Source organism: Setaria italica, chromosome IV (genome assembly GCF_000263155.2).
Source record: "Setaria italica strain Yugu1 chromosome IV, Setaria_italica_v2.0, whole genome shotgun sequence".
In the NCBI taxonomy this organism is placed as follows: Eukaryota; Viridiplantae; Streptophyta; class Magnoliopsida; order Poales; family Poaceae; genus Setaria; species Setaria italica.
The window spans coordinates 10,857,281-10,876,691 of record NC_028453.1 but is presented as its reverse complement, the minus strand read 5'-3'; the positions used below and the strand labels follow the sequence as shown (position 1 = coordinate 10,876,691).

General features: G+C 46.3%; 1 protein-coding gene and 1 long non-coding RNA gene across 3 annotated transcripts; both read left to right on the top strand.

The window, feature by feature from the left end:
- The first annotated feature begins 9,690 nt into the window (after positions 1-9,690).
- Positions 9,691-11,154, top strand: LOC101781737 (ribonucleoside-diphosphate reductase small chain). Its single transcript, XM_004965116.3, has one exon. The coding sequence runs from the start codon at positions 9,949-9,951 to the stop codon at positions 10,966-10,968; it is 1,020 nt and encodes a 339-aa protein (XP_004965173.1). The 5' UTR covers positions 9,691-9,948; the 3' UTR covers positions 10,969-11,154.
- Positions 11,155-14,431: 3,277 nt separating this feature from the next.
- Positions 14,432-18,061, top strand: LOC101781473. 2 transcript variants are annotated; one of them, XR_001163757.2, is made up of 6 exons: positions 14,432-14,958; positions 15,056-15,089; positions 15,207-15,567; positions 15,662-15,701; positions 16,201-16,326; positions 17,453-18,061. It is a non-coding gene; the product is annotated as an uncharacterized LOC101781473 (long non-coding RNA). The 2 variants fall into 2 exon arrangements; XR_001163756.2 differs by having other exon boundaries at positions 15,204-15,567.
- The last annotated feature ends 1,350 nt before the right edge of the window (positions 18,062-19,411 follow it).

The window sequence follows — 19,411 nt, the reverse complement described above, 5'->3', positions numbered from 1 at the left end:
TTTGCTCTGGGTCGCTGCCCTGCGGGTCCTCATGTGGGTACAAGGTGCTTGGCGGTGAATGTAGTTGATTTCCTCCCAGTTGTGGGTCCTGTGGATCCGTGTGCTTGTTCCTAATTAGCTGAGAGTGTGTTTCCTTGCTCTTGAGGTGTGTTTTCGCTATAAATGGACCTGCATACAAATATTCACCAACACTTGTGGAATTCGTTAGTAATAACTCCTACCACTACTGCTGATGCTCATCTTTTATGTGTTTATGCAGGAGTTGTGGCTTAGATTTGGTACTTAAGAGTCGTCAACAGTTTCCTTGGTACACTCCCAAGACTAGTTGACATTCTCTATTACAACTTTGGAGTCGTCATAGGTCAGGATGCGCTTTATTCCTAGGGAGGCGGCGATGCTGAGTCCGTGGATGAGAGCCTCGTACTCGGCCCTATTGTTGGTGGCCTTGTAGTGAATTTGGAGGACGTACTTGAGCTGCTCGCCTTTTGGGATACGAAGAGCACCCCTGCGCCTGGTCCTTCAAGGTTGAGGACGCCATCAAAGTACATTGTCTAGTGCTCCGGTCTCTCCAAGGAGGGTGGCTCTTGGATCTCAGTCCATTCAGCAACAAAGACGGCGAGGATCTGGGACTTGATCGCATGATGTGGGCAGAATTCGATGTCGAACTCCCCAAGCTCGTTAGCTATCTGACGACTCAGCCGTGGACGTCCCAGTTGTGCAGTATTTCACCAAGTGGGTAGGAGGAGGCCACTCGGATCTTGTGCACTTGGAAGTAGTGGCGCAACTTGCGAGAAGTAATCAGGACTGCATAGAGTAGCTTCTGGACCTATATGTAATGGACCTTCGAATCGCTTAGGACCTCGCTTACGTAGTATACCGGCCTTTGCACAAGGTGGGCGTGGCAAGGTTCTTCGCGTTCCATGACTAGTACCGTGCTTACGACATGTGTTGTTGTGGAGATGTATAGCAGTAGCATTTCTTGGTCGGCAGGGGCCGTCAAAGCGGGAGGGTTGGAGAGGAATGTTTTGAGCTCCTCGAGGGCCTTGTGGGCCTCGTCGTTCCACTCAAATTTGTCCACTTTCTTGAACATTTTGAAGAAGGGGAGCCCCTTTTCTCCGAGTTTGATGATGAACCTACTCAGGCCCCCCATCATGCCTGTTAGCTTCATGATGTCCCTTTTACCGGCAGGTTGCACCATGTTTCTTATCGCATCAACTTTGACAGGATTGGCTTTGATGCCTCGTTGGCTGACCATGAAGTCTAGGAGCTTTCTGGACGGGACACCAAAGACACACTTGCCTGGGTTGAGTTTCCATTGATACCTCCGGAGGCTATCAAAGGTTTGGACTAGATCGGCGATGAAGTGTTCTTCATCTTTGGTCTTGACGACAACATCGTCAACGTAGGCTTCTACATTCTTGCCGACCTATTTCTTGAGGCAACCCTGGATTGCCTTCTAGTATGTAGCGTCGACGTTTTTCAATCCAAAGGTCATGGTGTTGTAGCAGTAGATGCCATAGGGCGTAATGAACACGGTCCTATCTTGGTCGGCGGGGTTGAGGGCAATCTGGTGATAGCCCGAGTAGTAGTCGAGGAAGCATAGGAGGATGCAGCCGGCTGTGGACTCCACGGCATGGTCGATGCGAGGAAGAGGGAAGGGGTCCTTAGGGCAGTGCCTGTTGAGATCGGTGTAGTGGATACACATTCCCAATTCAACAGTTTTCTTGTTTACAAGGACTAGGTTTGCTAACCAGTCGGGGTGCTTTACATTCACGGATGAAAGTAGCTGCTAAAAGCTTATTTATTTCTACCCTAATGGCCTCCTTGCGATCTTGAGCGAAACGGCGAAGCTTCTGCTTGATCGGCCGTGCAGTATTCTCAGTTCCAAGGAGCGCTCAGCCAACCCCCGCGGGACGCCAGGCATATCGGATGGTTTCCACGCGAATATGTCCGAGTTGTCCTGGAGGAAGCTGTTGAGCGCGTCTTCCTATTTGGGGGAGAGGCCGGCCCTGATGAGAGCTGTTTTGGAGGGGTCTTCCAAGCTGAGACTGATCTTCTTGACTTGATGGTCGGGCTACAGCACCAAGGGCGTTGTCTCTATCTCTGGGATCTTCAGCTGGTCTTGGTCAACCTTCTTGGACTCAGCGAGCATCATGGTGGTGTTGGTCGAGTATTCCAGGGTCTCGATGAGTTGCATGGCAGGAGGGGTGTGCACCGGCCACTGTAGGAGCAGCAGGCGGTTGACGAACTTGTAGGTTAGCTCGTTCTTGCTGGCACAGGGTCTCGCGATCACGGTTCCTAGCGTTACGCCCTTTCTCCAGAGAGGAAGTCTCGCCATCCCGTGGAGGTTCATCATTGGAGACGAAAACTTCCCGATCTGGTGAGATGAAGCTTCCATCATCGCCCTCACTGTATGAGTTTGGAGTTAGGGCGAAGCGAGCAACCTGGAACTCACTGCAATTCGGAAACTGGGTGGGTTCGGGTGGGTCTTCAGATTGGATCTGAAAAGAATGTGTGAGTTTCTGGGAAAACGCAATAGCCAAGTTCTTGAGGCCAAAGGGGGCACGGGAAGGGCCCCGGCCCGACCTCCCGGGGTGTAGAGCCGACATGGAGAGGTTGATGCACTCAGTGATGGTACTGCTAATGCGATCTAGCCCCGCGATTAGATTGGAGGGTGTGGGTGGGTGAGTTGCTGAGAGGGTGTGCGGGACTCTCTCTGAGAGCCAGAGATCGCCGACCTGCTAGATGATCAGCGCGATGATCCTCGGGTGAAGATCTTATTCCGTCAATGCAGATCCGACGGACGCCGAGCTGGTGAAGGTGGCGGTGGAGCCAGAATCCACCAGCATGCTTCCGAAGCAAAAATGGATCAAATTGGCGAGGAAGTCCTTCATGCTCTCGGGGAAGATGATGCCGAGGCGAGATGCCATCGAGCTCGCTAGGGAGGATCTCACGATCACCCCTACCTGGCGCGCCAACTATCTGATTTAGTGACCGACAGTACACAAGGGGGTGCCCAGGTGGTAGATTTGTTAGCGGCGGAGATCATAAGACTAAGAACTTAAATGGTAACACAGAGACGCAAAGTTTAGACAGGTTCGGACCTCCGGAGAGTAATACCCTACGTCCTATGTTATGGTGGATTGTATTGCAGGTATGCGATGAGCTAGGATGCGTTACAAGTCGGATAGAATTTAACCCTAGTCGGTTGTTACATGGAAAGTAATCTGAGTCGGACTACAACATATATCCCACGATATCCGGCGGATTCTGTTCGCCCGACCTCATCGCTTGTGCTGCACACATCTTCATGCCTTGCCCCACATGGCATGGTCGAGCGGGGCTCACTTGCTAGACCGGCCAGTATTCTGGTCGGTGGGGACCCATGGATACCCTTATCCTTCGACGAGTGTTTTAGAATTTTTTGAAAAATAAAAAAAATCTAAGGCAAGTCATGTTTTTAAAATTACCACATGCGAGGCATTTTTGTTCAAGTACTCACTAACCGTATGCTAGTCATTTCCTTACGGTGTCACACATGCAAGTTTTGTGTTTTCAAATACCAATGGTAGCATCTCGATGTAATTGCCACATAGGCTTTTTTTGGTTGTGTGTAATTTGAATAGCCTATAATAAACTTGCCAAAGGGTTTTCTAAGAGTTTTGCATATTCACCATCAAGGCCGATCTCATTTCTCTTGACTGTGGTCCTGTTTGGTAGAGCTTCAACTTCTTCCAAAATAGCTTTAGCTCTGGCTCCTTTAGTGGAGTGGCTTCTCCAACGGAGATGAAGTCATTTTGCAAAATATTTGGTAAAACAGCTTCTCAATGATAATATGGGTAATTTTATGATCACGTAATTCTTGGAGAAAGAGGAAAAGCCGGTGTTTTTTAGCTCCTCCTCTCTAGTGTAAACCGTTTTGCGGTTTCTCCCCGGCTTCGGTGCTAGAGCCGTTTTGAAATTGCCCCTTTGGTACGACTTTACCAAAAGCTGGTGGAGAAGCACTAACCCTACCAAACCGGGTTTTGGATGTCACAGCTGTCCTGCGTGATTCTCCCCTGTTCGAACATTCCTAGCGACGTCTTATGGTACGTAGGATGAATCATGTCGCACTGGATCCCAAACGACACATACGCTGGCCGGTCGAAGGGCACATGGGGTAGGCAAAAATATAAATTTGTAGAAGTTAAATTGTAAGGAAATGGCTTACGAGTGTATATTTAAAAACCCTCCTAACTTGCAGTTGAACTTTTGCACTTTTTTCCTCGAACTTTTTGTAGTGTGAGATCACCAATGATTATTTATCTGATTTGTCATTGGCTTCATGCAAGATGATATTGCCTTTTTTCGACGAACGAGACGGTATTGCCTGAAATGCGAAACATCCTTTATTGGCGTAGAAAAGGATGTACTCCCCCATTTTTAAGTGTATGATGTATAGAACATACTAATTAATCTATACATATAAAAACGGAGAGAGTACAATGTAAAGCTAATGATATACTAGCTTGTTGGTCTTTTAGTTGTCGGCCAGAGTCTTAGGAGTGTTTGGATACTAGGTGCTAAACTTTAATAGTGTCACATCGGATGTTCGGATGCTAATTAGGAGGACTAAACATGAGCTAATTATAAAACTAATTGCAGAACCCTGTGCTAATTCGCAAGATGAATCTATTAAGCCTAATTAATCCATCATTAGCAAATGGTTACTGTAGCACCACATTGTCAAATCATGAACTAATTAGGCTTAATAGATTCGTCTCGCGAATTAGACTCCATCTGTGCAATTAGTTTTGCAATTAGACTATGTTTAATACTTCTAATTAGTATCTAAACATCCGATGTGATAGGTGCTAAAGTTTAATGGAGTGTATCCAAACTGACCCTTAGAAGTGAACTGGTCAAGGGAATTGCCTGTCGCCTCTATATTTTTTAACTTAGCGATAGATGCCTCTTACTTGTTTAAGCTTCGTCGATGGCGCAGTATCCAATTTTGTGGATTATTTGTTCATCCGTCAAGAGTCGAGACCGATGATCATTTGTTTTCTTGACTTGCTCGGGTGAGATGTTTTTGGACCACGATAAAAATGTTATCTTCGGTTTGCAACATATTTGGGTGTCTTACTCTATAAAAAAAATAAATGTTCAGACATTAGATTGGAGGGGTTTTTTTTAAACGACCTTTGAATCTTGATTGGGGCTAGTATGGCTACTATATACTTTCTCTTGTAAGTAAAACTGTAAAAGGCAAAAAAAAATGAGCTTGATGAAAGTCAGGGCCGGCCGGGGGGGGGCAGGGGGGAGGCTGCCCTGGCCCCCAAATCCTAGGGGCCCCACCCCCACGCAGTCAGCGAGGCAGGTCACAATCGGAGGCCCAGGCAGGGAGAAGATAAAACAAGACACGACACAACTCCGATTCCTAATTATTAAAGGCAGGCGCACAGGCCCCATCGGCCATCGCACACGCAGGCCTGCGCACACGCCCCGTCGCCCCGTAGGCCCTAGCGTCGCCCGCCGCCGAAAGACTGCAACCTGCTGCCGTGCTAGCGTGCTGCGCGCCTACTGCCGTGCATCGCGCATGCGCCGGCGGTCAGACTCCCGCGCGTGGCCGTGATCCCCTCCAGAGCTGTCAGCTGTGTCTCGTGACGGTTTTGTTCCGGTTCTGTACTTCTGTTTAACCTCGCTCGACGAGAAACGAGATCAGGTTGTTCCTATTCGACTGCGACAGCAACTAGGTAGGCTGCTTGATTGTCAATTTTCCAATTCTCCATACCATTAATTATTAATTCACTATCACAAGTTATTTAATATTAACCAATTTATAACTATTGTGTATTTATAATAATTTCAGCACTGTCGGATATCATGTCGTCTAGAAAATATGAATCAGGCTGCGAGAAAAGGAAAAGGAAAAGACGTGTGGATGAGTTGATAGAATCACAGAGAGGAGCTATGGATAAATTTTGCAAGAGTTATCATGACCCTAAGAGTAATACGGGCGCCTCGACGAACCCAGATGAGTTGGCAATAGTTGTTGCGGATGAACCAACTAATGGGAATCAAGAAGAAAATGTTAACATCAACGTCGATGATAACAATGTAAGTGACTCTCAGACCATAGTAAATGCATCAGGTGCACATGCACAGTCTGCTAGTGTTGATGAGGAACCAATTTACACTTCAGATATTTATGATCCAAGAAATTGGGATAATCTTGATAATAAAGCAAGAGACATATTAGTCGAGAAAGGGCCTATAAAAGAACAAAATATCAAATTTCCTCTAGATGCTGCCTCAAGATATTTTTCATATGCTCATTATTCTAGAAAATTAAGCAATGGAGAGGTACATGATAGAAAATCGTTAGTTTATTCAAAGCATGTTGACAAAGTTTTTTGTTTCTGCTGTAAAATCTTCAAGTGTAGCACTAGCAAGAGTCCTAGTTCCTTAGCAGGTGATGGGTTAAGAAATTGGAAGCATATCAGTGAGAAGCTTAAAGAACATGAAAATAGTGTTGAGCATATTAGTAACATGAATAGTTGGAATGAATTAAGAGCTAGACTGCAGAAAAAGGAAACAATTGACAAAGAATTGCAGCAGCAAATCACAAAGGAGAAAGAACGGTTGAGGCAAGTTTTGTTAAGAATAATAGCCATTGTGAAATTTCTTGGTAAACGCAATTTGGCTTTCAGAGGAAGCAGTGAGCAGCTTTATAATGATAGTAATGGTAATTTCTTAGCTTGTGTTGAGATGATTGCAGAATTTGACTTGGTAATGCAAGACCACCTTAGACGTATTCAGAATAAAGAAATTCATTATCATTATCTTAGTCACAAAATTTAGAATGAGTTGATCTCTCTTTTGGCTTCTGATATCACAAGTTATATCATAAAAGTTGTTAAAGAGGCCAAGTATTTCTCTGTTATCCTAGATTGTACCCCTGATGTCAGTCATCAAGAACAAATGACTTTATTAGTTCGATGTGTTAATTTGTCTGATGGCAAGATAAAAATTGAGGAGTACTTTTTGGGATTCTTGAAGGTGGATGACACATCTGGTATGGGGCTTTTTAATGTATTGCTTGAATCTATGGAGTCCTTTGGCCTAAATATTAGTGACATAAGGGGTCAAGGATATGACAATGGTTCTAATATGAAAGGAAAATACAAAGGGGTAAAAACACGGTTACTTCATATCAATCCAAGAGCATTATATATGCCATGTGTGTGCCATAGTCTAAATCTTACTCTTTGTGATATGGCAAAATCTAGTGGGAAAGCTGTTTCATTTTTTGGAATTGTTCAACGCATATATGTGTTATTTGCTGGTTCTACGAAAAGATGGAATGTTTTGCTTAAACATGTTCCTAGTCTAACTGTGAAATCATTATCCAATACTCGTTGGGAGAGTCGAATCAAAAGTGTTACAGCAATAAGATATCAAGCTATTGAGTTAAGATATGCTTTGTCTGAGTTACATCATGATTCTGATATTGAACCTAAGGATAGAAATGTGTGCAAAAAATTTATTTGATGCACTTGGCAGCTTTGAGTTTCTACTTGGTATTGTTATCTGGCATGATATTTTATTTGCTGTAAATAAAGTGAGCAAGAAGTTGCAATCACCAGCCATGTGCATTGACTCTACTTTGAAGCAAATACAAGGTATAATGCAATACTTTGAGAATTACAAAAATGAGGGGTTTTCTTCTAGTCTGATCATCGCCAAAGGTATTGCAGCAGACATGGGTGTGGAGGCATCATTTCCTGAAAAACATCGTGCTACGAGGAAGAAACAATTTGATAAAAGTAATTGCCAAGAAGAAATTCTTGAAGTTGAGAAGGCTTTTGAAGTTGAATATTTTTTTGTTTTGGTTGATATGACAATCGCTTCTTTGAAGAACAGATTTGAAGAACTCATGGTGTTTAAAGATATATTTGGATTTTTGATGAGCTCAAGCACTTTGAAGTCATTAAATGATAATGAACTTGAAGAATGTTGCATTAAATTTGTAAAAACCTTTTCTTTTGATGGTTCATCTGATGTTGAGGTATATGATCTTCTTTCTGAATTGAAGATTATGAAATTCACTTTGCCAGATGACGTAATGTCTGCTATGGAGATTTTTGAGCATGTCAGAGATGTGGATTGTTATCCTAATGTCTCCATTGCTTACCGACTCTTATTTACTATGCATGTGACTGTCACATCAGCTGAAAGAAGCTTTTCAAAGTTGAAGTTATTGAGGAACTATTTGAGGTCAACAATGACTCAGGAGAGGTTAAATGGTTTGGCAACATTATGCATCGAGAAGAAATTGTTGGATGAGATTGTTATAAACTCTATCATAAGTGATTTTGCATCGAGGAATGTTAGACGAAACTTTTAAGGTAATATGTATAAATAATTTGATATGAATATTGCTTTTAGATACATTTAATTATTTATTGGTAATATTTTATATATATATTTGTATAATGTTTATATTAAAAGGCTCCAAATTTTACTTTCGCCCCGGGCCTCCCAAATCTTAGGACCGGCCCTGATGAAAGTAAAATTTCATATCCGAAATGTCCACTTTAGGTGATCGGAGTCGGAGGTAGTATTGCAGTGGATTCTGAGAGTGCGTGATGAATCGTGAATAGGCAAAAAGTAACAAAAATATCTCTCTGAAATCTATAGCCCACGCTACAAAAGAACGGCCACCTACCGGCCCACGCAAGCCCAACTTAGGGGGTGTTTGGATCTTTAGTCCCGACTAAAATTTATGTCACATCGAATATTCGGAGACTAATTAAGAGGATTAAACATAAGCTAATTATAAAACTAATTACACAGATGAAGGCTAATTCACGAGACGAATCTATTAAGCCTAATTAATCCATCATTAGCACATGTTTACTGTAGCATCACATTGTCAAATCATGAATTAATTAGGCTTAATAGATTCGTCTCGCAAATTAGTCTCCATCTGTGCAATTGGTTTTGTAATTAGCCTATATTTAATACTCTTAATTAGTATCTAAATATTCGATGTGACCGGAATTTTAGGAGACGCTAAAGAAGCAAACACACCTTACTGATCCAGTTCCAAGTTCCAAACCCATTCTTTTTTAACCGAAACAACCCTGACACAGTGACACGCCACCCATCGTAGGGGGTGTTTGGATACGAGGTGCTAAACTTTAACAGTGTCACATCGGATGTTCGGATGCTAATTAGGAGAACTAAACATGAGCTAATTATAAAACTAATTGCAGAACCCTGTGCTAATTCGCGTGACGAATCTATTAAGCCTAATTAATCCATCATTAGCAAATGGTTACTGTAGCACCACATTGTCAAATCATGGACTAATTAGGCTTAATAGATTCGTCTCACGAATTACACTCCATCTGTGCAATTAGTTTTGTAATTAGTCTATGTTTAATACTCCTAATTAGCATCCAAACATTCGATGTGACGGGTGTTAAACTTTAACACCATGGAGCCAAACAGGCCCTAACCTGAACCGTCGTCTCGTCCCCCAAGCCCCCAACCGGCCACAACCCCGCAAACAAGCAACGCCGGCCACCTGCCCAGCTGCCCTCGCTCCCTCCCGCCTCTCCACTCCGCGCGCCGCCCGGAAAATTTCCCCCGAAAATTTCAAAACCCCCGGCAAAACCAAAATTTTCCCCAATCTTCCGTCGCACGGCGCGCGTCCCCTCCCCTCCTCCGTCAACCTCCCACCCTTATCCGCTCCTCCCTCCCACCTCCCGCCTCCTTCCCTCGCAAGCCAGCGCTAACCCCGTTCCAATTCAAAATCCCCTCTCCAATCTCCAACTCCCCACCACCCAGCCCTATAAATCCCGCGCCTCCCCGCTCCACTCCGTAACCCACCCATCCCACCAGAAATCCTCCCCCCAAATTCCCCACTGCCCCAAGCCAAATCAATTCCTCCGACCGACGATGCCTGCCGCGCCGACGCTGGTGCCCGCGTGCGACGCCGAGGAGCCGCTGCTGGCGGAGTCCTCGGACCGCTTCTCCATGTTCCCGATCCGGTTCCCGCAGATCTGGGAGTTCTACAAGAAGGCGGTGGCGTCCTTCTGGACGGCCGAGGAGGTGGACCTCTCCGCCGACGCGCGCCACTGGGACGAGGCGCTCTCCCCCGACGAGCGCCACTTCATCTCCCACGTGCTCGCCTTCTTCGCCGCCTCCGACGGCATCGTGCTCGAGAACCTCGCGTCCCGCTTCATGTCCGACGTGCAGGTCGCCGAGGCCCGCGCCTTCTACGGCTTCCAGATCGCCATCGAGAACATCCACTCGGAGATGTACTCGCTGCTGCTCGAGACCTACATCCGCGACGGCGCCGAGAAGGACCGCCTCTTCCGCGCCATCGACACCGTCCCCGCCGTACGCCGCAAGGCCGACTGGGCCATGCGCTGGATTGACGGCGGGGAGCGCTTCGCCGAGCGACTCGTCGCGTTCGCCTGCGTCGAGGGAATCTTCTTCTCGGGCTCCTTCTGCGCCATCTTCTGGCTCAAGAAGCGGGGGCTCATGCCGGGCCTCACCTTCTCCAACGAGCTCATCTCCCGCGACGAGGGCCTGCACTGCGACTTCGCGTGCCTCCTCTACGACCTCCTCCGCAGCAAGCTCGACGAGCCCCGCGTCCGCGAGATCGTCGCCGACGCCGTCGACATCGAGCGAGAGTTTGTCTGCGACGCGCTCCCCGTCGCGCTCGTCGGCATGAACGGCGCGCTAATGAGCCAGTACATCGAGTTCGTCGCAGACCGCCTGCTCATGGCTCTCGGGTGCAAGAAGATGTACAACGCCGCCAACCCCTTTGACTGGATGGAGCTCATCTCGCTGCAGGGCAAGACAAACTTCTTCGAGAAGCGCGTCGGCGACTACCAGAAGGCCTCCGTCATGTCCAGCCTCAACGGCGGCGGCGCGGCCAACCACGTCTTCAGCATCGACGAGGACTTCTGAGCTCTATTACTGGATACTGGTTACCCCGATAATCTTTATTTGTTTTGGTCGCTTGCTAGTTCTAGTAGTAACTGTGATACATGTACTCCGTGACGCGTGGTGGTGTTTCAGTTGCTGTATTACTGGTGCTTCCTGTTCGTGATGTAATGTATAATCGATTTCTCAATACACCCTGCTTGTTCTTGAGCTGCGCCCATGGTGTTCGACGCATTGTCTGTGCAAACGCGTTCCGCCGCGCCCAGGCGAACGGGCCCCCACAGCCCACCCGTGGGCGCGGGCAGGCTGTTCGACGAAATGCGTCTGGGGACAGGCAGAGGGTAGAGCATCAGTTGTCACGGTCTCACGGATTAGGGTTTTAGGGGGGCGCGGGGCCGATTCAGTTGGCGGTTTGCGGCGCGCCAGATTTTGCCGGCCTGGCGCCAGAATTTTTTTTTACTCGTGGTAAAACGGAAGAAATCATTGAGTACTCTACGGGAGTTGGTGTGGTGTATCCATATCCACGTCAAAGCGTCATTTTGCGTGTGATACGGACTTGGTTGATGGTTACTAGTAATCGCTTTTTGTTGCGTGCTAAGAGGTTGGCCTCATGTTTGTATGGCAGCTATGCAGCCACAGGCACAAAATTGACACTTCTGTGTGTTTTTCTTGTGTGTGCGCGCGCGAAATGTGTGCTTTCCGCTTTGTATTACTTCAGAATACTTCACACTTTTGATGCGTGGAAATGGGTTGCGAACACAGTTTGTGTTTTCGATTCCTTTCACCCATTCACTTAACATGAGATCTCATGACAAACTACATTCACCAAAAAACAAAAGGATATTCAACTTTTTATCATCCTTATGGAAGGTACTCGTCATTTAGGGGGTGTTTGGATACGAGGTGTTAAACTTTAACAGTGTCACATCGGATGTTCGGATGGTAATTAAGAGAACTAAATATGAGCTAATTATAAAATTAATTGCAGAACCCTGTGCTAATTCGCGAGACGAATCTATTAAGCCTAATTAATCCATCATTAGAAAATGGTTACTGTAGCACCACATTATCAAATTATGGACTAATTAGGCTTAATAGATTTGTCTCGCGAATTACACTCCATCTGTGCAATTAGTTTTGTAATTAGCCTATGTTTAATATTCCTAATTAGCATCCAAACATCCGATGTGACGGGTGTTAAACTTTAACACGTGATTGCCAAACAGGCCCTTACCATCCTTATAAACATTCCTACATGTTTGTTATCGGATAGAGAGAGATTCTTCCATTTTTACCAATTTAGCTGACGTGGCACGCCATATATGAACACCAGCGTGCACATGGCATATCAAATGTCTATTTTGGCCCCGATTCGTACAGTTGCTTCAACCTATATTGCTTCGCCATGTGGGCCTTGCTCGTCACCACCTCACCTTCGTGTATGTTTGGCAGGGCTCCAGCTCTAGCAAAAACGGCTCCGGCTGTGGCTCCTCTGGTGAAGCAGCTTCTTCTATTTTGAGCTCTAGCCTCCCGGTTCATTTTTTGGCTCCGGCTTCACCGGAGGAGCCATTCTAAGGGGGTGTTTGGCTCCTATGTGCTAAACTTTAGCACCCGTCACATCGGATGTTTGATACTAATTAGGAGTATTAAACATAATCTAATTACAAAACTAATTACACAGATGGAGTCTAATTCGTGAGATGAATTTATTAAGCTTAATTAATCCATGAATTGACAATGTGGTGCTACAGTAACCATTTGCTAATAGTGGATTAATTAGGCTTAATAGATTCATCTCGCGAATAGCCTAGGGGTTCTGCAATTAGTTTTATAATTAGCTTATGTTTAGTCCTCCTAATTAGCATCCGAACATCCGATATGACCCTGCTAAAGTTTAGCACCTCGTATCCAAACACCCTCTAAAAATGCCTGTTTGGTAGGACTCCGCTCACCTCATATCCAAACACCCTTTAAAAACGCTTGTTTGGTAGGACTCCGCTAGAAGTCGGTGAAGAAGTCCCTCAAGAAGCTCTATCAAAGGACCTTCCTTTTCATCCTCTATGCAAGGTGGATCCCACGTGTCATCACTTTCATCTCGACAGCCCAATTCTATCCGAGCACCACCGCCAACTGCATCGCTCCCGCGGAGCCAACTCTTCATCACGGCCTGACTGCTTGAGGCAGAAAAATTAGGGTGCATCCATCGTTTCAGATTGCTGCACAAACATGACAGCGCTCCTGTGGCGGAGGGAGGGAGGGGCTGAGGGGGCCCTGACACCCCCCAACATCTGGTACCCCACAGTACCGCCTCCAGTAGCTAGATAATCTCTAATAATTTACTAGTTAATAAATATAGTCAGTGCTATGCTTGATTATTCTCCTTCCACATTCATCCGACATTTATTTTATTTAGGATTATTCTTTCTTTTATCTTCTTATTTCATGTCCTTTGTCTTTATTATTATCGTGATTCTTTCTAATCCTAGAATTAGATTGACCGGTGGAGGTTAGACACCAATGTGTAATTAAATTTTCTTCCCATATTCTGATTTTTGGCCTTCTTTGTATTGTAAAATAAACATTTTTATATTATCTACGCTCTCGTTGTTGTCGGCTTAAACAGCCTCCTTATGCTCAAATCCTCAAATCCTAGCTCCGCGGCCCCAGTCCCGTGTGGCGCTCCTTGATGACCAGGAGGAGTTCGTGATGACAAAATCAGCTTGATTAAAAGATACTATCTGCTCGCACGTCCGCGATTCACGCGCGAAAAGGGACGCGTGTCGCGCAGCCAGCGCCCGACAGCGTCGCGAGGAGGAGCGCGGGAGGACGTGCGGGAGAAAAGCGCGAGAGTGGCCTCGGCTCTGCGCCACTGACTAGTGGGCCGTGGGGTGAAGCCGTGACCCGCCGTCAGCTGACTGGAGCTTGGTGGTGCTGGTATCTGCCGATGGGTGGGCAGGCGCTAGATCGGGCGCTGTGCTTGCCTGTTCATTTGTTTCACGCGCGTGCGGTGGCCGTTTATTCGCTGAGCGGTGGGGCATAGTTTGCCATGGGCCCGCGTTCAGGCAGTGGGCTCGGTCAGGCGCTGGTGCCGGCAAAGAGACGGGGGAACCGAGGCGATAGAGTGGGCGGAGCTGCGCCCATTGACCGGACGTGCGACGTAGGGTGCCGCTGAGTTGTAGGTCTCCACCTGTGGTGGTCCCGCTTGGCAGTGGGTGGGTTCGGACTGGAGATGGTGCTAGTGAGGAGGAGAGGGGACGGGGCGCTCGATGGCCCGGCTACCCCTTGAATTCGGCCAGGCCCCTATTGGAGCGCAGTGCGCAGGGTGGAGTGCACAGAGTGGGGTGGGCAGCAGCCGCGCCCGGTGCCGCTGAGCGGTGGGTCCATCCCTGCGGTGGTCCCGCTTGCCAGTGGGTTGGCTTGGCTTGGAGATGGTGCCGGCGAGGAGGGGAGGGGGAGGGCGAGGCGCTCGATAGCCCGACCGGGTAGGCCGCGTAGGCACTCGATCCCCTTCTTGGATTCGGCCAGGCCCCCATGTCGGAACAGTGCGCGGGCAGCGCCGCGCGGCGGTCCTACATGCATGCGCTCCCCTTCCTCCTCTCTGCTGCGGTTGCCGAGGCCGTCTCGTCGGAGCAGTTGGGGGAGGACGGCAAGTCCCATCGGGCAGGGAGGCCTCGTGCTCCCAGGTCTCGATGCGCATCCTCCCCATCGCCGAGATAAGTGCCCCTTCCTCATTTCTTATGCACTTCCTCTCCTTACTCCTCCATCATCTCGCTCAGTTCAAAACCCTAGCGGTGCTTGTGATTTCCGTGCTCCATTCCTCTGCCTGCCCCCCCCACGCAAAACACAGCGTGTAGATCTGTGTGAGCTCTGGCCGTTCTCTTTGCACCCTCCTCTTTCTACTGCTTTGGATCTACCGTGCCTTGACCTGATATGCCGGTTCTTGCTCTTCTGGTGCAGGTGCAGAGGCGGCCATGGAGACGGTGACCTAGGCCTAGGAACGCCCATTGTAGGAAGGTGGGTCACCTGATTCTAATTTGGACGCCTTCCTTTGCTTGATCTCATGCCGTGGATATTGAGGGACTACATCTAAGTCTCTTTCCTGTGCCTGCAGTGAGCTTCTTGGATTATGTCAGCAGGATCTCAGGGTGAGTTCTACCCTTCTCTGGACCTTTTCGTTTGTTTGTGTTCACTGCCTGTTGTGCCTTTCATCAGTAAAAGGACATAGTGATTACAGCTTGTGTTTTTTCTTATGGCTGCAGCAGACTTCAGGGGTGTTTGGATACTATGTGCTAAACTTTAGCAGTGCCACCTCGGATGTTCGGATATTAATAAGGAGGACTAAACATGAGTTAATTATAAAATTAATTGCAGAACTATGAGATGAATCTATTAAGATTAATTAATCCATCATTAGCAAATGGTTACTGTAACACCACATTGTCAAATCATGGACTAATTAGGCTTAATAGCTCGCGAATTAGACTCTATCTGTGCAATTAGTCTTGTAATTATCCTATGTTTAATACTTCTAATTAACATCCAAACATCCGATGTGACATATGCTAAATTTTAGCAGGGTGTATCAAACACCCCCTTCGTGGGCTTGAACAGCAGCATCTCAGGGTGAGTTTGTCCCTCCTTTGTTGCTTTTCATTGACTATTGTGCCTTTCATCAGTAAAAGGGCATAGTGATTACATCTCATGTTTTTTCTTATAGCTGCAGCAGGCTTCGTGGGCTTGAACACCAGCGTCTCAAGGTGAGTTGGTCCCTCCTGGCCTCCTCTGTTGCTTTCCATGTGTTTGTATTTGCCCTAGATCAGTGAGGAAAAGGTAGAAACAGAACCTTATTATGACGTCTTGCTTGCTCTATACAGCATGGCCACTGTGCTACGGTCTCCTGTGTGATTTCATATGTAGCTACTATGATTGGGGATTATCATGGTTGTTTTCTTTTAGTCTGGATGCAGTGACATGAGTAGAAGTTCCATATTGTTTAGGATGTTTCATGTTTGTTTGGTCCATTTTCATAAGTACATGCTATGGTTGTAGATTATCCTGGTTGTTTTCTTTTACTCTGGATCCAGGTGTCATGTATGTTAGTTATTTTATTCTATCATCCTGCTTGCTGTGTGGAGCATGTGTGCCTTATTTGCTATGTGATATGATATTGATGTGCCTTTGATCTGGATGTTTGTTGGTGCATTTGTCCTCCTGCTTCTTTATGTGTACTTATCAGTGTTTTTTTGTACTTATCAGGTTTTGTGATGAACTACCAAGACGCAATGGCCATATGCAGAGTCTATGGCCCTCCTGACCTTTTTGTGACCTTTACATGCAACAGTAAATGGAGAGAGATTGCAGATGCTCTGCGATACGAGCCAGGTCAGCAGCCTTGTTATCGGTCTGATTTGATTGTGTCTGTCTTCCATATGAAAGTCGACGAATTCATAGATGATATCAGGGAGGGTAGAACGTTTGGCCCAATACGTGCAGGTGAGGCATAATATAGGCTGGCAGCCTAAATTAGTCTTCTATATATCTTTGTTTTTAGTATGTCTGGTGTGCGCTGTTGCTCGTGTAGTTTTGTACACTATAGAGTTCCAAAAGCGTGGCCTGCCCCATATACACTGCCTTATGTGGTCTCGCCCGTCCCCTAACAAAAATGTTGCTAAGAAGCTATTCACTGGCAAAGAGCCTGGAGATGACAATTGTGGCAGTGATGGCAGCGCAGAGGCCGCTGATCAGGACAGGTAGTTCCCTGCAGCATTTTACTTGCGTTAAACACATGTCTTGGGGTCATGCGAGCTAGGTGTAGATCAATTAAATTTGGAATGGGCCAAGATAGTAGTCTGTAGACTTTGTTATTTGCTACCTTTTCAGCTCCCAACATCTGGACTTCATTTTGCTTATAGGATAATAAACTGAATTTTCTTTCGACAGAGGAATAGGAAAGTGAATTTCAGTCAGGAAAGACTTCATAAATAATTTCCTTTGTGTCCAACAGTCAATCTCAAAGCAAAGTATTGTGGTTGGCTTCCTAAAGAATACAGTAGTGAAACAGCTCCTTGTTCAGTCTGCTTTGTAGTCAGTCCTCTTCAATTTCAGAAGCGAGTTGCATTTGCCATCTATAGAGGAAGTTAACTGTATTTGAAAGAATTTTTGTGTTCCTAAATTGAATGCTTGACTGCATTCTTTACAATACCATTTTGCCATCTGAGGCGTTAAAATAGAGATGTTATTTGTTCACTGATTCTAAGCTTTAACTTGTGATCTATGCACTATACTGTCCATCTCAAAAAAAAAAAAGAATTGTGGTTGAATTCCTAAAGAATGCAGTAAATCTGCTACGTTGAGATAGACTTCCTTTATGTTAACGGGGATATTCATATGTCTTATTGAATTTTGCGAATTCTGACATGAAAAGTTCAGGATAGCGTATCATTTGCATGCTGGTATTGTATTTCCATGAGATATGTTTGGCAATAAATTCTCTTCCTTTTGCATGCAGTCCAAGCAAGGATGCATGAGCAGTGAAAGCTCATGTTGATTTTGCCTCTACCAGTTGTGACCAGCTTTTGTGTGTCCTTCGTCTCCGGTTAGAAGAGTTTGATGCATGAGTTCCAAAGTCTGCATCGACCTGTGCCTGCAAACTGTGTAGCATGGTGATTAGCTGCTGCTTTCAATGCCCATTTCAGTTAGTATTCAAAGCGACCAGCTAGGTTGTTTGGTAGCTATGGATACTTGTTGCATATAGATTTAGGGTGCTCGGATATGCTATAATATTGATGCTCCAAATGCTAGACAGACGCCTGATGGATAGCCTGGTTCGCGGATGTGCTATTGTTGTAATATTTATGACATAGATACCTCTGATTGTTCGCGGATGTGCTACTGTTGTAATATTTATGCTGATAGGTACCTCTGATTGCTAGGATAGCCATGTTGCTCGAATGTGCTATAATATTTGATGCTCCAAATGTCGGATAGACCTGATGAATAGAGTAGTCTGGTGATCAGATGTGCTGTAATGTCCATAATTCAATTGCCGGACAAACACCTATGATGGATATTATATCCACATTGCACAAATGTTAGCATGTTGATGATGTGTTTGCTACCGTATGGGTGGTTTCGTATTGAATTTATCCTATACCATGCATGTGAGTTTCGAATTGAATTTATCCTATACCATGCATGTGATTTGTTGCCTTCCATTGCATTCCATTGCATCACGCGCCGAATGTTCTATTCCAATAAAAAATGAAGTGCTTCCTCGATGCGAGTTAACTCTCCTTGACCTTTTTTTCTGATGATGTTTAGCGGTCTAGAATCTGTTGCGGTTGCGGCACCATGTCGATGTTGCAGCTCTCCAATGGCGGCATCATGCATGGCGAGAGCGAGATGGGCAGCCTAATTGCGTTCATCTGTTCTTCACCACCGATTTCAGTTGTGTCGACGCCAAGACCTCGCTGCCTGTGCCGGACTCGGCGCGGGTTGGCCTAGCCTGGCATCACTAGTGACTTCCACAAAACTTTTGATTTGAGAGCATGGAAAGATATGTACATCTAGCTTCATCCGATGCCTAAATCATAGTGCCTTGAAAATGCATCTAGTGGGTCGTGCTGTTCACTTGGAATATATTTTACAAGCAGCACAAACATATGATACATACATTTTCTTACAAGAATATAAAGTGTTTCTTTTTCCCAAATACTAATATATTATATTTCTTAAAAAGTGCAACATGACTTGCCAACTAACCGGAGATAACTACATGTAGTGTCATCTGCCTGTAGCTCATGGTATCTAGGATGTGTTTGGTTGCCTAGTCTAAACTTGGCTAGAAATTTTAGCCTGGCTAGCCCAAGCCTGCTTTAATCAATGCATTGCTCAATGTTTGGTTGCCTGTACAAACTTAGCCTCCTTGAACACTTCTTGTTTGGTTGTGTGGTTTGGCTTCAATAAGATCGCCTCCTAGCTAGAGGTGAGTCATCTCCCTTCATTCCTTCAATTCCCGGCTAGGTAATCGAGCTATGCCGGCGGGCTGTGCAGGTGAGCACCGCCGCTCGATGCGTTGCCATCCATGCGGGCGAGCGCTACCGAGGCTTGGCCATGTGGCACCACCACAGGAGTTGTTGTCCGTCCAGGCAAGCGCTGCCGCTTGGAATGCCGCGTCGGCTGGGAGAGGCGCAAGGTCGTTGGTGATGGTGAGGTGGGGCCACGCGATGTCATGCTGGTGGTGAAGACATAGAAGATGTGGTACATGGAGGTGATGGGACTCAACCACGGTACTGTGGATGGCTAGCGCAAGCCTGGCTTGCAAGGGATAGTTATTTTTCTCGTACCAGCTAAACCTAGCTAATGCCCCCTCCTTGCATAAGCAGAGCCTGGCTAAGCGACTTAAACAGGCAACCATACGTGAGCTAGTTGGTGCTGGGAGCCTGGCTAGGAGTTAACCAGGCAACCA

What these genes read in the sequence shown, in the direction of transcription:
- LOC101781737 (XM_004965116.3), top strand. Translation starts at nt 9,949, where the DNA reads ATGCCTGCCGCGCCGACGCTGGTGCCCGCGTGCGACGCCGAGGAGCCG.